At 36.8% G+C, this 16000-nt stretch overlaps 1 protein-coding gene across 2 annotated transcripts in view; it reads left to right on the forward strand.

The window, feature by feature from the left end:
- The first annotated feature begins 8977 nt into the window (after nucleotides 1-8977).
- ATG5 (autophagy related 5) overlaps nucleotides 8978-16000 on the forward strand; it is a 124583-nt gene continuing 117560 nt past the window's right edge. For both annotated transcript variants that reach the window (XM_003769327.4, XM_031964467.1), the window contains exons 1-2: nucleotides 8978-9162; nucleotides 15264-15429. In XM_003769327.4, coding sequence (XP_003769375.1) covers nucleotides 15322-15429 — 108 coding nt within the window. In that variant the 5' untranslated portion in view covers nucleotides 8978-9162; nucleotides 15264-15321. The remainder of the gene's footprint in view (nucleotides 9163-15263; nucleotides 15430-16000) is intronic.

Genomic DNA, 16000 nt, shown 5'->3' on the forward strand with positions numbered 1-16000 from the left:
TCCTCACCCTGCACCAGCCCTGGACTCCTTGTGCTCTTCCTTCTGCTCTCACTTCTCTGTTCCCCAACCCTATATAAACAGGATATATCTATAGTATTTGGGATATAGATCTGGAGAATACCAGCTACTTAGAGGATCATAGATCTAGAACAGGAAGAGGTCTCAGAAGCCCATTTCTCTCATTTTACATATGAAGGAGGTGAACTGTCAACTGTCTTCCCTAAAATCACTGGGATTGTAATTATCAGATGTGAGAGTTGAATCCAGGTTCTCCGGCTCTAGGGCAAAGCCCTTTCCATTGTACTGTATTTACTGATGATATTGGTCTGTAGATCCAACTTCAGTGACATTGTAATTGATTTCCAAATTAAACAACTTCCCTTGTTGTTTGAACTTTAAGACTTCTAGTGAAGAACTTAATCCTCCTTCTTTCTCCCCCATTCTACTTTCCGACGGCTGTAATTGTAAGCAAGGGTTTCTTTCCATCAAAACTAGATCTCTCTCCATGAAGCTTTCAGGCATTGCTCTTGGTTCTGGCACTAAATGGAAAAATTGTAATAAATAATAATAACTTTGAGTTGAATTGGTTGGAATATATTAGTACTCAGCTACTACTTAAAATAGGGATCTGATCCACATTGTGCACAAATAATTGAAAGGTTTTTTTGATTGAAAATATATTTTGACAAAGTTGATTTTTAAAATTGGCCTAATGTCATGCAGCTAGTAGATGTCTGAGGTCCTCCTGGCTCCAGTTACAATATTATGCTACTTTTGTTGTTGTTCAGTCATATTTGATCCTTTTGGTTTTGTTGGTAGAAATACTGGAATGGTTTGCCATTTCCTTCTCTAGTTCATTTTACTGATAAGGAAACCAAGGCAAATAGGGTTAAATGACTTGCCTAGGGTTACACAGCTAGTAAATGTCTGAGACTGAATTTGAACTTGGGTCCTCCTGACTGTAGGGCTGGTTACTAAGTGTCTGAGGCCAGATTTGAAGTCAGAAAAAATTATCAGCACTTGGCTGCCTAGATCTGAGGCTGTATAAAAATCTCCAGTTGGGGCAGCCAGGTGGCACAGTGGATAGAGCACCAGCCCTGAAGTCAGCCCTGAACCTGAGTTCAAATCTAATCTCAGACATAACACTTATGGCAAGTCACTTAACCCCAATTGCCTCAGCAAAACAAAACAAAATATAGAAATCTCCAAAAACCAAGCTTCCTAAATGACATGGACGTCATACTATATATACATATATATATATATATATATATATATATATATATATATACACACATTAATTATAATAACAAGCCCCCAAATAAAATTAAGAAAATGTCCCTCTTTCCCAGCTTTGCAGATGTGGGGAACTATGAGTGTTGAATATTATCATGGTATATATCCTCAGACATGGTTGATAAGGTGCCTTTTTTTTTTTAAATTGTTCTTTTTTGCTTTTTTTTATCTTTGTTATAAAAAAAAGATTCACTGGGGAGAAAAATATGGAATCACAAGATTATAGGATCATAGATTTTAACTGAGAGGACACTTTTGATTTCATCTAGCTAAAATATGATTTTAAAGAAAAGGAAACTGAAACTCAGTGAGTTTAAGCCTTATCATGTCAGAGCCATAAATATATGACTAACTCTAAATCCAATATTTTTTATATATTTAAAAATGTTATATACACAAAAGACTTCAACAGAGAAATATTATGTGAAGAAGGAAATACATTTAAGTTATTTTGTTCTTGGGAAAAGTCATGATTTTCCCTACAGGGTGTTCCAAAAGTCTTAGGGCAGGTTTAAGTTATTAAGGCATAGCTTTTAAGATTTTAAAGCTTAAAATTGCAGTAAGGGTTTGGGACATCCTATATTTTTGTTACAGGTATGTTATTCCTTCATTTCACTCTTTACCCCATTTTTTTAACCACATGCAATCCAGGTTTGTCCTATTTTTTTTCTTCCACTGACACTAAACTTCTATATTCTGGAAAAGATTAAAAAGAAAATAATCTTTTTTCTGTAACTTACTGAAATGTTATCATTTTCATAAAATAATTTTATTTTCATGAAGAGGCACTTATTATAGGAGATAGATGAGTATTTTATTACCAAGTACTGTAATTCTGCCTTACTTTTTAATGACTAAAGAGCAGAGGCACAGGACAACGTAGAATGAAAAATTTTAAATGATTCCTCATTTACACAGAGTTGTTTGCCTGCTGCCTTCCCCATTTGATGTGCTTCTTGAAAACTTTTCTTTCTTTGTTATGTCCAGCATTTAGCACAGTACCTGGTACATAGTAGTACTTTGTACTGCTGACTGACTGACTTTGTGGATTATTGAGGCTCTTTCTTCACCTCAATCTAATTCCTTATAACTGACTATACTGCTTCATGGTTTCTCTCTCCCTAACTCCTGACACTCCCACTCCTGCTATTCAGGGCTGTTCAGATAAATCTGTAAATGATGAATTACACCTGCATTCATTTTCCTTTGGATCTTAATCTGATACTTTATTTGTAATGCAGACAACACTACATTCTCCTGACCTAATTTCTTCTTCCTGGACACTTTGAATGGCTCTCTTTTTCAACTACAGGCCTATCTATTTCCAAAACCAAGTTGTCATCTTATTCTTTTGTGCTAGGACATGATCTTTGCAGTGCCTGTCTTCCCACCTTTGGCTTTCTCACTGGTTCTTTTTAATTTGGCGGGTAGGTAGCTCAGAAGACAATGGGAGTCAGAGAAACCTAGTTCCAAGATAATTTCAGACCCTTAACTATGTAACACTAAGTCACTTAATTTCCATCTACTTCAGTTGCCTCTTCCCTAAAAAAAAAAAAAAAAAAAAAAAAAAAAAATTAACTTACCTTCCAGAGTTATTCTGAGGATAAAATTAAATATTTGTAAAACACTACATAAATGTTATTTTGTTGTTATTGTTGCCATTATTATTAAATGGAGAGCCTTAGGAGGTAGTGAAATCTCATGAAAGTCTTCAAGCAGAAGTTGGATGATAATTTATTTGCAATATTTTAGAAAGGATTCTCAATCAAATCCAGATTGAAAAAGAGGCATCTTCTTGTAGAGTTCAAGATTCTGTGACCTTCAGAAAGCCCATATTTCCAGTATTCTATGTCTATGTAGATTAGTTTTGCTGATCTGTTTTCTTTTTTTCTCTGCCCCCCCTCCTTTTTTTTTCTTATTAGGGATGGCTCTGGGGAGGAAAGGGGGAGAAGGAATTGATATATTTGGTAAATGTATTTTATGTAAAATTAAAAAGTTGTCAGTAGAAAGCATTTAAAAACAAACTACATAAAAGAAACATTACTAGAAATAGAATTTAGATAGGAGATTTAAAGATCAAGTAGCTATATACTTTATTTTAGGAAGATTGCTTTTGTTTTTTGAAATAATACCATTTTGAGAGCCCTACCTGAGAAGCAGATATTAAGTGGACCAGACTATAATTAATTGTAACTCTTTATCTGCTATTGTTCTCCAGCTAAAATTGTCTACTTTTGAAAACATTACTTTATCTTCCTTCTAAAAACATGTATTTACTTCTCAAGTAAAAATCAATTAAAATTAAATGTTCAGAGGGTTTTTTTCAGGATTTGAAAATACTGTCAAGATAATCAAAGACACATGTTGGGAATTAATGATTTTTATATTTTATCGTTCAGGCTATGTTAATTAAATATTGTCACAAAGGACTGTCCAATAGATGAATTCTGACATCTAGTGGCAACCAAGTATAATTACAAAAATTTACATTTTCTACTTCATCATCCATAGCAGAATAGTACTTTGAATGAAGGAATCCTATGTTTTAAGCTAGAAAGAATTTAAGGGTTTATCAGGCCCAGCCAAATCCTTCATTTTACTGATGAGGATGTTCAACCCTTAAAGGACAAAGTGATTTGTTCAAGATCCTGTAGCTAAGGGTGATAGCTCTAAGACCAGAGTCCAGGTCTCAACTCTCAGACAGTGATGTTTTCTCTTCTTTAACATTTAAAAATGGGGCTTCCGAAATGTTATTAAAAAGAAAATTTCCTGAAAAATCTCCAAATGGCACATTTTCTCAGATTCTTTTCTGTGTATATAAATAGAAAATTATCTGAAAGTTTATGCTATCAAACTATATTCTATTTTAAAATTAAATTAAATTAAAATTAGTTTTCTAAAATAGAAAATCAAACCATTTGCTGAATTTTACCAAATCACTGCCCACTAAATCATTTTTGCATAATATTTTATTTGTCCAAATACATGTAAAGATAGTTTTCAACATTCACCTTTGCAAAACCTTGTATCCCAAAATTTTTCCCTTTTCCCCCTTACCCAAAATAGCAAGCAATCCTATATAGTTAAACATGTGTAATTCTTCTAAACATATTTTCATATCTGTTATCCTGCACAAGAAAAATCAGAACAAAAAGGGAAAAAAAAAACAAGAAAGGCAAAAAACAAGTAAACAAATGACAACAAAAAAAGTGAAAATACGATTATTTGATTACATTCAGTCTTAGTTCTCTCTCTGGATGTAGGTGGCACTTTCTATCATAAGTCTTTTGGAACTGCCCTGAATCACCTCATTGTTAAAAAGAGCCAAGTCCATCATAGTTGATCATCACATAATCTTTGTTGTTATTGTGTACAATGTTTTCTTGGTTCTGCTCACTTTATTTAGCAACAGTTCATGTCTTTCCAAGCTTTTCTGAAATCAGCCTGCTCATCATTTCTTATAGAAATAATATTACATTACATTCATTTATCATAACTTATTCAGCCCCTCCCCAACTGATGGATGTCCACTCAATTTTCATTTCCTTGTACTACAAAAAGGGCTGTTACAAACATTTCTGTACATATGAATCCTTTTTCTTCTCTTATGATATCTTTGGGATACATACTTATTGAGGCACTGCTAGATCAAAGGTTACACATAGTTTTATAGCAATTTGGGCATAGTTCCAAATTGCTTTCCAGAATGATTGTATCATTTCACAAGCCCACCAACAATACTTCAGTGTCCCAGTTTTCCCACAACACTAAATCATTTCCAAAAAAGAATATTAATGCTCCTAAAATGTATACGGCCACTCAAGTTAGTATTCTTTTACAGATTTAGCTCAATTGTAAAAACTAGATTCATTGCTGAACATCTTGCATTTGTTTCTCCAAATGATTGTATTTTGTTTGAAAGGATCATCTTAGAGTTCTAAGAAAAACTTCAATAGCTATAGAGAGATGAAAGCTTACAGCATAGGAAATTAACCTTGATAAAAGAGAATAAATGAAAAATGAATAATGCCCACAAGGGACTTTATCCATTTTGAAGACTGAGAAAAAAATGGAACATACATACTTAGGTCCATCATTGACTCTGACAGTATAACCACATTGACAAAGACAAAGCTGCCTAGAAGATTTTTAGCTGCATCTACTCAATATTAAGTAGCAAGAAGGTGATCATGAAGATTAGAATAGAAATCATTAAATATAAAGTGCTCCCTAAAATGATAATTGCACAATAAGGTTAATCCAAAACAGAAAAGTGCAAAACCTTATAGCCATTCAGCACACAACTGAAAGAATGATGTGATAATTTCTCTGGGGGAACCAGATGACAAATTAAGTGAGGAACATGTATTACATGCAGGTTGTCATGTGAGAAGCCCCCAGAGTCATAGAACCAAGAAGAAAGATAGAATGTCATTGGATTGTAAAAATTCAATTAGAAACACAATCTTAAAACTTGGTAGAATGAACCAAAGGTTCAGTTATATGGAAAAAGATGAAAGCAGTAAGAATTGTACTTGTATTATCAAGGAGGAGAGGCTAGTGGAGTCAGAGGACATGAGTCAGGAAGCTCTGGGTGTGAATCCCTCTAAGACACTTAATTGTCTGATTTGGAGCAAGTCACTTAACTTTTTTTTCTTGTAAGAGTACTTACCTCAAAAGAATTATTGAAAGCATCAAATGACATAATGTATATAAAATGCTTTGCAAATATTGAGTGCTATATAAATGTTAGCTATGATGATGAACAATGATTGATTTGAATATAACTAGGAACTTATTGAGTTTATTGTAAATAATGCCCTAAAGCAAAGCACCATTTAGCAAAGCCAGGATAAGGCAACACTGAAAATCTGGAAATTGCTCTCACTCTATTACTGTCCACGTGAAACTTTGTCTCTCAAATAATAAAGGCAACATGACTCAGCACAAAATACATAACTGCATGTATGGGCAACAGAATTTCCTGGCACACACATCTAGAGTAGTAAAAAACTGAAATAAATTAGATTGAATGGAAAATGACTAACCAAATTGTGGTACATGAATATAATGGAATATTACTATACTATAAGAAATAATGAATATGAAGAATTCAGAGAACATGAAGAGATACATATGAACATATGCTGAGTGAATTAATCAAGAAAATAATATGCCTAATAATTGTAACAACATAAATATAAAAATAACAAGCTTGTATCTAAAGAAAGAATGAGAAGATGCACTTTCTTCCTTTCCTTGCAGTGGTGAGAAACACTTATTTTTACTTCCAGACTCAGTTGATGTATTAGTTTTGCTGATCTGTTTTTTTTTTCCTTCTTCTTTCTTCTTTTTTTTAATCCTTTGTCTAAGGGCTGGCACCAAAGCCTTTGACTATGTGGATCACAACAAAATGTGACAAGTCCTCAGAGATGAGAGTACCAGATCATCTTACTTCTGAGAAACCTGTATGTGGGTCAAGAAGCAACAGTTAGAATGGAACATGGAATAACTGACTAGTCTTAAGATTGGGAAAGGTGTACAACAAAGTTGTATGTTGTCACCTTATTTAGCATATGCAAAATGGCAGGTTGGATGAATCAAAAGCTTGAATTAAGATTGCCAGTAAAAATATCAACAATCTCAGATACACAGATCAATGAAAAAGCATTAAGATGCTTTTCTTGATGAGGATGAAAGGGGAGTGAAAAAGCTGGCTTGAAACTTAACATCAAAAAAAAAAAAATTCCCCAACACTTCAGATCAAGGCATCTGGTCCCACTGATGTGGTGCAACTTCTAGGGGAGATGTAGCAATAACTCTCTGGTCTTGGGAGGGATGTAGGTGAAATGATATAGGTTATCCTACCCCAGTTCATGCTATATGACCAGGATGCTATGGCTATAAATACTGCAGGCTGTCAGCTAACAGCCTATTGATAAGTGATAATAGTGTTTCTGATACTACTGAGCTAAAATGAGATGTGGGTATCCACCACTTGACCTAATGACAGCACAGGCCTAAAAACACATCTCTGCAAGGTTCCCTCCTTGAGCTCTGCCCAGAGAATTATGGGTATTGCACCTGTGCACAAAGTCAGAACCAGACCACTTCTCAACTCCACTTTCAAGTCATAAAATTAGCATATCAGTGACATGAAGCGCCTAGTTTCTCTTTTTCCTATAAATTTATCTTCTTGTCCCTGATTCTTTGCTAACTTCTTTCGGAACTTAGCCTGCTTTAATTAGCATTACAATTATAACAAACTTTGCCCCTTGACTTGGAGTTTGGTCCGAGTCTGCAAATTCTTTTCAGACTCCTTAAAATGCCAGTCTGGAACCCCAACTACCATCTCTTCCTGGCAAATAGAGGGAGAAAAAGTGGAAGCAGTGTCAGATTCTGATGCCTTCATACCATCACCTCCCCTACCCTTCCGATACAAAAAATATATATACATAAAAATTTAGAATATAAAGCTCCTTATGGAGCTTTTTTTGATGTATTTATATTTTTCTGATGTATTTATATTTCCAGCGTCTAATACTGCCTAGCCCAAAATTGCTTCACAAATGCTTGTTGACTTAATAAATCCCATTCAAGTTTAATTTTCAAAAAGGAGTGCGAGGCAATTCTTATATACTATCTCATTTCATCTCCACAACAATGCTTTGAAGTACCGATTATGTCCCCCATTTTACAGAGGGGAAAATTGAGGCTGAGACAGGTTAAAAGATTTTCATACAGCAATATGAATACCTATCTTCCCAACTCCAAGCCCATAAGAATCAGAATCAGTACTTGTATTTGTTGTTTGATATGGGGATCCAATGAACTTAAAAGATAATCTGGAAAAAAAAATGATTTTGCATTGACTTGGGATCAAATTGTGTTCTCGGGCTGTAAGTACAAGGGCAAGTCACTTAACATCCCAGAGCTGTGACGCGCTCTTCATTGGTGAAAGTCAGCACCTGGAGTTTCCCATTCTGCAGCTCTTTAGTAATGCTGGGGGAACTTGATGCCTCATAGGGCCATAGTGAGCATCAAAATCAGAGCCGCTGGATAACGTGCTGTGTGCCCCCCGCCCCACATGTGTATATGCACACTGACGTGCACATCAGTCTAAGTACGCATACATACATGTTTCTATTAGGTCGTTTTTTCCCTATGTCCCCCTTGACGATCCCACTTTGGATACTATCCATATGTATATACATTGTATATACATATATATTACTATCCATATATATATACATTGTATATACATATATATATATACATATATATACATACAGACATCACACACCTGCCTACTCTCCTTAGCCAGCTCTAACTCTCTTTCGGAAGCGAACTCGTTCATTACGTCAATTTTTTTCCTTCAGGCCACGTGGGAATTTCTTAACTTTCGCCCCCCCTTCCCACTCCCCCACCCCTCGTAAGGGGCACCAAGACAGGGGAGAGGGTAGGAACATGCGACTGTCAGGTGGACTGGTGAGCATCTCCATCACTGGTCGTAGAGGGGGAGGAGGCCCTGGGCGTGGCTCGCGGAGGACGGCCGATGAGGTCAAGGTAAAGGCACCTACATCCTCTAGGACCGTTTGCCCCGTATTCCGAGCCCCGCCCCCTCCGCAAGAGAAACGCCCACCGGGCCACGTGGTCCGTGACGTCATCTCCCGGCGCCGCCACGCACTGGAGCCGCAGTGGGGGCCTGACTAGTCCGGACTGTCGCTTTGCCGGTGTGAGCCTCGGAGTTTCCGGGAGAGCCCAAGTACGGAAGTGGCCCTCAGGCAGGGGGACTTGAGTGACTAGCGCTCACCCTACTTTTGTGTCTTTCGCGACTGCGCGAGCCCTCCCCGGGCCAGGTCTCAGGTAACTGTCCCCGGTCTCTGCTCCTCCTCATACTCCCCCATCTCTGCCTTGGGTTTTCCTCTTTCTGCCGGACCCGAAACATTCTCAGCGGGGGGGGGGGGGGGGGGGGGGGGGGGGGGGGGGGCGGGGCCCCCCCCCTGTGGGGGCGCGCGGAAGTCTTAGCGAGGGGGGAGTGTCCCGAGGGGGGGTTGGGCATGTGAGCGGCCGCGAGGACACTTGGCCCGGGCGCCCGCGGGGAGCGGGATGGGGGCGGGGTGGAGGGGCGAAGCCCGTCTCTGCAGCCCTGAAGGGTGCCTGGAGGTGGGGCCGTCCCGGAGGTTCGTTGTAGGACAAACTTCCCAGAGGGTGTGGCAGCCAGGTGTGTTCCCCGTCCCTGCTGCTTTTGTATTTTTATAACTGACTACTGTGGTGCGGGAAGCTCCTGGTGGTCCTTGTTCCCGAGTCCTAGACACTCTGGGGGCCTGCCTGGATCTAAAGCTGCTCCTTCAGTCTCTGACCTTCTGGCCTCTGGTCTCTTCACACCTGGTCGGGATGGCCGGGGGCTCCTGTAATGCCAAAGTTCCTTTTTAATGGGGTGACCAGTTCCTCCAATTGTCCCATTTCCTAATTCTGCCTTCAGGTTATGACCGACCCTTAATGGTTGAGATAAAGGTGTTATAGACATTCCTTAATGTCATTAGACCATCAGTAACCTCCCTCTATCCCCACCTAGGTCCCTCCATTGTTATTCCATGAAAGGCTTGTTGTCCCCATACGGGGCTAGACTCTTTGAGATGATAGTCTGGTCTAGCCCTGGGATCCATTGGTCCCAGTATTTCTCTCCATTTAATAAACTTTTGAATTGGTTCTAATCTCTGTCCTGCTCAGTTTCTTTTGGCATTACACTCCCTGGATTTTTTTCTCGGTTTCATTAATGGTTATAAAATCCTGGATCATTCATCCCTGTGTGCAGAGCCACTGGGAAAACTTTAAGTGTTTGTTGTTTTTTTCCCCGGTCCCCGAGGATACCTCTGAAGGACCAAATAAGAGCACATTTTCACACCAAATACTCCCAGAAGTGACAGGGACCTTCAGGTTTATATAATCTTAGAAGCCAGGCCATTCTAGTCCAGCCAATACTAGAGAAAAGTTTTCCTATCCACCAAGCCTTCTGAAGGGGAACCTACTAAAGGTTATTCCACTTTTGCTCTGTTGAGGATAATTGATTTAAAGCTGAAAGGGAAAACCACAAGTGCTACATTGTATCCAGGTACAGCAATAATAAATAACTAAATATAGGGTTTTTTTGTTGTTGTTGTTGGGTTTTTTGTTTTTGTTTTTGATAATTTCTATAGGAGGAAAACGTCCATTAAATCAAACCAGCTAGCATTTGGCAAGAACCTGCTATGTGTTATGTGCTAAATGCTGAGGTTACAAAAAAAGGCAAAAGACAAAGATGACAGTCTAATAATGGAGACATGGAAATCTCATATATAGATGATAAATTGGGAATCATCTCAGAGGACAGGTATTAAGATTAAGGACTAAGAAGTCATCTTGTAGCAGATGGGATTTTCCAGATAAGGAAATTGAGCAGATAGGTTGAATGACTTGCCTAGGTTCATTCTTCTTTTAGTTGGGTCTTAAAAGCTGGTTGGTAGCTCAGAAAGAGAGCTTTCCAGGTATGGGATGGAGAATGGGGGGGAAAGGGGGTAACCATTGAAACCACTTGGAGTTGGGAGATAGAATATGGTATTGGAGAAAGATTGAGGAGACTGTTGTCATCAGATGGAAGAATCTTTGGAGGGCATTTTGGTGCAAGAAGACAGAAATGGTAAGAAGGGACCAAATTTTGAAGGATTTTAAAAACCAAAGAAATCATTTTTATATTCTGTTTTATAGATGAAAAGGAAACAATGGGGGTAGCGTGCCCACACTCAGCTTTAGTTCTTTAGGAAGATCAGTTTGACAGCTAAGTGGAGGATGGACTAGAGTGGAAAGATTTCTTTAGAGAGATGAACCGGTGAACTATTGCAGTAGTTCAGGTGTTCAAGGGCCTGGACCTAGGAGTGTGAGTCAAAAGAAGGAGACATATGTAAGAGATGTTGTGAAGATAAAATTGACAGGACTTGTTTTATTGAATATGGGGGGATAAAATTGAGTCAATGATCACCTTAGATGAGTAGGAGGATAGTAATATTTTTGACAGTTATAGGGAGTTAGGAATAAGAAAGAGGGCTTAGAGGAATTGATCATGCATTAAAATTTGGATGTATTTAAGATGATCAAAAGCACACTTTGATATGTGAAATTAGAGGGTTGGGAGAGAAGTTAAGTTGGACAAGAAAATCTGAGAGTCATGTACATAGAAATGAAAATTGCATCCATGGGAGCTAATGAGCTCAGCAAATGAAACACTATTGAAGGAAAAAGAAAGTTTAGGAAAAAATCAAGGACACCTATGATTAGTGAAACTGACCTGGATGAAGATTTAGGAAAGGATACAGTCAGTGGTCAGACAGATAGAAAGAGAAACAGCCAATAATGTCATGAAAACTTTGAAGATGATATCAAGGAGAAGAAGGTTATTGACAGTATGAAAATCTGCAGAGAAGTCAAGAAAGATGAGGATTGTAAAAAGATCATTAGAGTTGACAATTGAGAGATTATTAGTAACTGGAGAGAAAAATTTCAGTTGAATGATGGAGAGAAGCCAGACTGTAAAGAGTTAGGAAGAGAAAGGAGAATGGAAGGGGAGACATGTTGTAGATTAGCTAGCTGGATGGATTGACAGATTAAGTGAGGGTTTTTGGAGGATATGGGGAGCCATGGGCATGTATTTATAGATACAGAATAGGATCACTTGTTCACGTAGTGGGGTTAGTGTTGGCAGCGAGGAGGACCACTTTTTCATGCGAGACAGATGAAGGAGATAGTGCCAGGGGGCATTTGAATGAAGGGAAATAAAGGGAAGAGGAAAAAAGAGAGCTTTCAACAGATGGTCTCCTTTTTTTCCTCCAATGAAATAGAACTCAGATAAATCATTTACCAGGCATTGTCTATATGCTAGGCACTGTCTTAAATGTTGGGAATACAATTCTTCCTCCCACCCCCCCCCCCCCCAAAAAAAAAAAAAAAACTTGTAGAAAACTTACATTGCAATAAGGAAGACAACACATAAATGGAAATTGGAGGCAGAAGTACCTATGTTGGGGATAAAGAGTGAAAGAATCAAAAACTGAGAAGGGAGAAGGGAGCATAGGTAGTTTTATTACTTCCTTACAGGGTGGTTTCAGGCAGGAACACACTATTCAAAGGAAGGGATCATAAGAGACAGAGACATATCCATGTGTGAGCTGGCTTCTGGAATATATGAACTCAGGAAAAAGATAGGACTGGATATGTAATTTGGGAGTTATCAGAGAAACAATAATTGAAAATATGGAAGCCTATGTAATCATTGAGAGAATATAAATAAAGTTGATATGATTCTCTGGCTCAGAACAATCCTATGATCTGGTTTACCCATAGTTAAGCAAAGTATAAATGTGATCTAACAATGAGAAGGCTAAGAAGAGTCAGTCTAGATAGGAGAAATTAAAAAATAAAAAAGCCATAGGGACCAAAAGGAATGGGTGATCAACACTGCCAGTTGCAGAGAGGTCAAAAAGAATGAAGCTGTGAGATAGGCAGTGACCCAGAGCATCAGCTCTAGTCTGGAAGACCTGAATTCAAATACAGCCTCAAGCATTTAACTAACTGATAAATCATCTAACTTCTGTCTCCTTCAGTTTTCTTCACTATAAAATGAGGATAATAATAGTACCTACCATGTTGTGAGAATCAAATGAAATAACATTTGTAAAGAGCCTGGAACATATTTGTTTCTTTCTTTTCCCCTGAAAAAAGACCACTGGATTTAGCAGTTATAAGAGGGCATAAGTTTAAAAGGTTTCAGTGGAAATCTTACAGATACCATTGGTTACCTAGTCCCAGTACTGCCACGGATTCATTATGTTCATTGTATGAGCAAATGCTGTCCCCTACTTTCTGGTGCCTCTGCCAATTTTCTGAACCTGTTCAGGAGCCTAGAACGTGCTAGTGAATTATGGTTCAAACCACTCTTTTGAGGAGGAATGAATGTTTCAACAAGTCTAGGCCCTTTTATCTTGATATAAACTGTCTTTGCTTATATTTTCACTACCAATAACTTCTCTTAATACTTAGTAGGCATAAATCAATAGTTAATTTGATTTTAGTGCTGTAAGTTAAGTTTTTTTGAGATTTACTTGTTTTGCATCATAGCCCTTGTATAGGTAACTTATAAACTGTAAGATAACCCAATTCTCTCATTTTTTTCTGTTTCTTAGATCATATAAAATTATTTTGAAATTTCTCAATTGCTATTAACATTTTTCCTATTTCCATTTTAACTAGTGTACCATGCAATGTTTTTAGGAGAAAAAAACATTGATTATAAATAGTCCTATTCTAAAATGAGGATAAATCACATTTTTACTTTTATCATGAATTGTGTATGAAATTATCTAGAATCTAGGTCTCCCTAAACCTAGGTACAGAGCATTTTCCATTAAACATATTGGTTTGCATAACTATAAAGTCAAGAAACCATATATCACAGCAGAAGCCATCAAGATTTACAGGATATGAGTTAAGTTTAATATTTAAATATTACATTGCATTCAGCAAGTCTTAGTTATATTGATGTTTTTTTTCTATAATAACCTTTGAATTCTTTCTTTGTTAGAAGGAAAAAAGTCTTCCCTCAAAAAGCTTAAACATTTTATCCAAGTTAGTAGTTAGTGTAATACAAACCTTCTTAAACTTTTTCTACTCATGACCTCTTCTTGCTTGAGAAATTTTTGTGACTCCAAGTATATCGGTATATAAAATAGGTATACAGTTATAAGATCCCAGAAGGCATAGTGAACCACAATTTAAGAAGCTGGGATGTAGTAGGTGTCAGAACTCATGTAGTTTTATTCCCTTTCCAGGACACTTTACCTCAGTTTTTTAGAGGGATTAAAACCTAACACTGAATAAGAAAAAAGTTAATGTTACTTTTAAAATATATATATTTTTGAGTTAGATTTTTGGCCACTAGTGTTTCCCAAAAGTCCCTAAAACCAAGTGTCAGAAAATGGAAAAGTATAGCTTTGGTTATTTCTAGTAATTCATATGATTACTGTTATTTTTTTTAATGTGTTCTTGTCACAAAGCAATTATTCTCACTTGATATGTGAAATAATTGAGAAGTTTGTGATGCCTGTGATTATATCATCGATGAGATTCATAGTTTATTCTATCAATTTCCCTTTCTGCCACTGTTCTTAGAATGCGTCTTTTTAAATCTAGCATTTGATACTTTCCCCCAATTATGTTTCCTTTTCTATTTGATCAGCTAAATCAATTAGCACTTTTTTTCCTGAGTAATTACATTTGTTCAGGCACTGCAACATATCTAGCAATATAAAATGTGGTTCCTTTTCCGAAGAAAAGAGAAAAAACGTAAATGCAGAAAATGTTACAAATAAGTGTGATTATGACTTTTAAAAATTAAAGATGTCAGAAATTGTGTGTGTATGTATATATACATCAATTCAGTTAGTGTTGTTGTCTCCTTGAAAGTAGTTGCCTTAAACTTGTCAACCAGTAGCCGATTATACACAGGAAGGAAGGCTAAGAAAATGAAATCTTATTTTATTTTTGCTGTGGTTTACTATTTGATTCATGCATATATGCTATGGATTATAGATTATGTTGTAGTTCTTAGATTTAGAGCTAGAAAGGACCTTCGAGGCCATTTACTCCAATATCATCGGTTTTATAAATGAAGAAACTAAGAACCAGAGAAGTTAAGTGAATTTTGTACTACACCGCTGGATGTATTTACTCTTTTTATCGCTAAACAAATAATAACAGATTACTCGTCAATGAAAATTTGCTGGACTGTGTTTTCATTAAAGTATGTTGATGTCCTTAGGAGAGAATAACTTCTATGCATTACTATTCTTCCTGTGAACATTCTTCTTTACTATTTGGTGTTTTTATATATCTTTATAAAAGATTTGTCTCATTTACTATCCTTGCTTTATTTTCAGTGTATCTTTGGTCAAAGAAAACCTTTAGTCTATATGTGCTGCCTTATCCACTGGAAGAATGACAGATGACAAAGATGTGCTTCGAGATGTGTGGTTTGGACGAATACCAACCTGTTTTACACTCTATCAGGATGAGATAACTGAAAGAGAAGCAGAACCTTATTATGTAAGTTTGTTAGTGGTATTGGCACATACACATACAAAAATATATGTAATATGTAACATACCCATACATATACATTTATTCTGAATTTTAGTCATAATTTTGCCAGAAATACTTTTTGTTAAGATTCTAAATTAGGCTTTTCTAGCCTAGTAAAGAAAATGTCCAAACTGGCATAATCCCTCCCTCCCTCTCTTTGACTCCCAGTGCTCCTAGACATATTAAATGAAAAACATGTTTAAATAAAGTTTTGGGTTAACATTATAGAACAAAAATCTCTTTAATAGTAGTTACTTAATTTTCAACTAGAACTATTTTGTGAGGTGAAGAATACTTCACTACTCTTATGGTAATATGAGATCTAAGCCCATATCTTTCTTAAAGAAATCAGTAGCAGAAATTGAAATTAATTTTGCTATTTTTATTTAGGTAACTTAATGAGTTCCCATACTTCTTATGAGTTATTTATTTTTCTAAGTTATTATTGACATAAGCATATTATCTTTTGCCATCTGGACTATCATCTTCCAAACTCTGCTCCTTCATAGTGGTGGGTGTTAAATCGTGTCTGATC

This window comes from Sarcophilus harrisii, chromosome 4, assembly GCF_902635505.1.
Source record: "Sarcophilus harrisii chromosome 4, mSarHar1.11, whole genome shotgun sequence".
Lineage (NCBI taxonomy): Eukaryota > Metazoa > Chordata > Mammalia > Dasyuromorphia > Dasyuridae > Sarcophilus > Sarcophilus harrisii.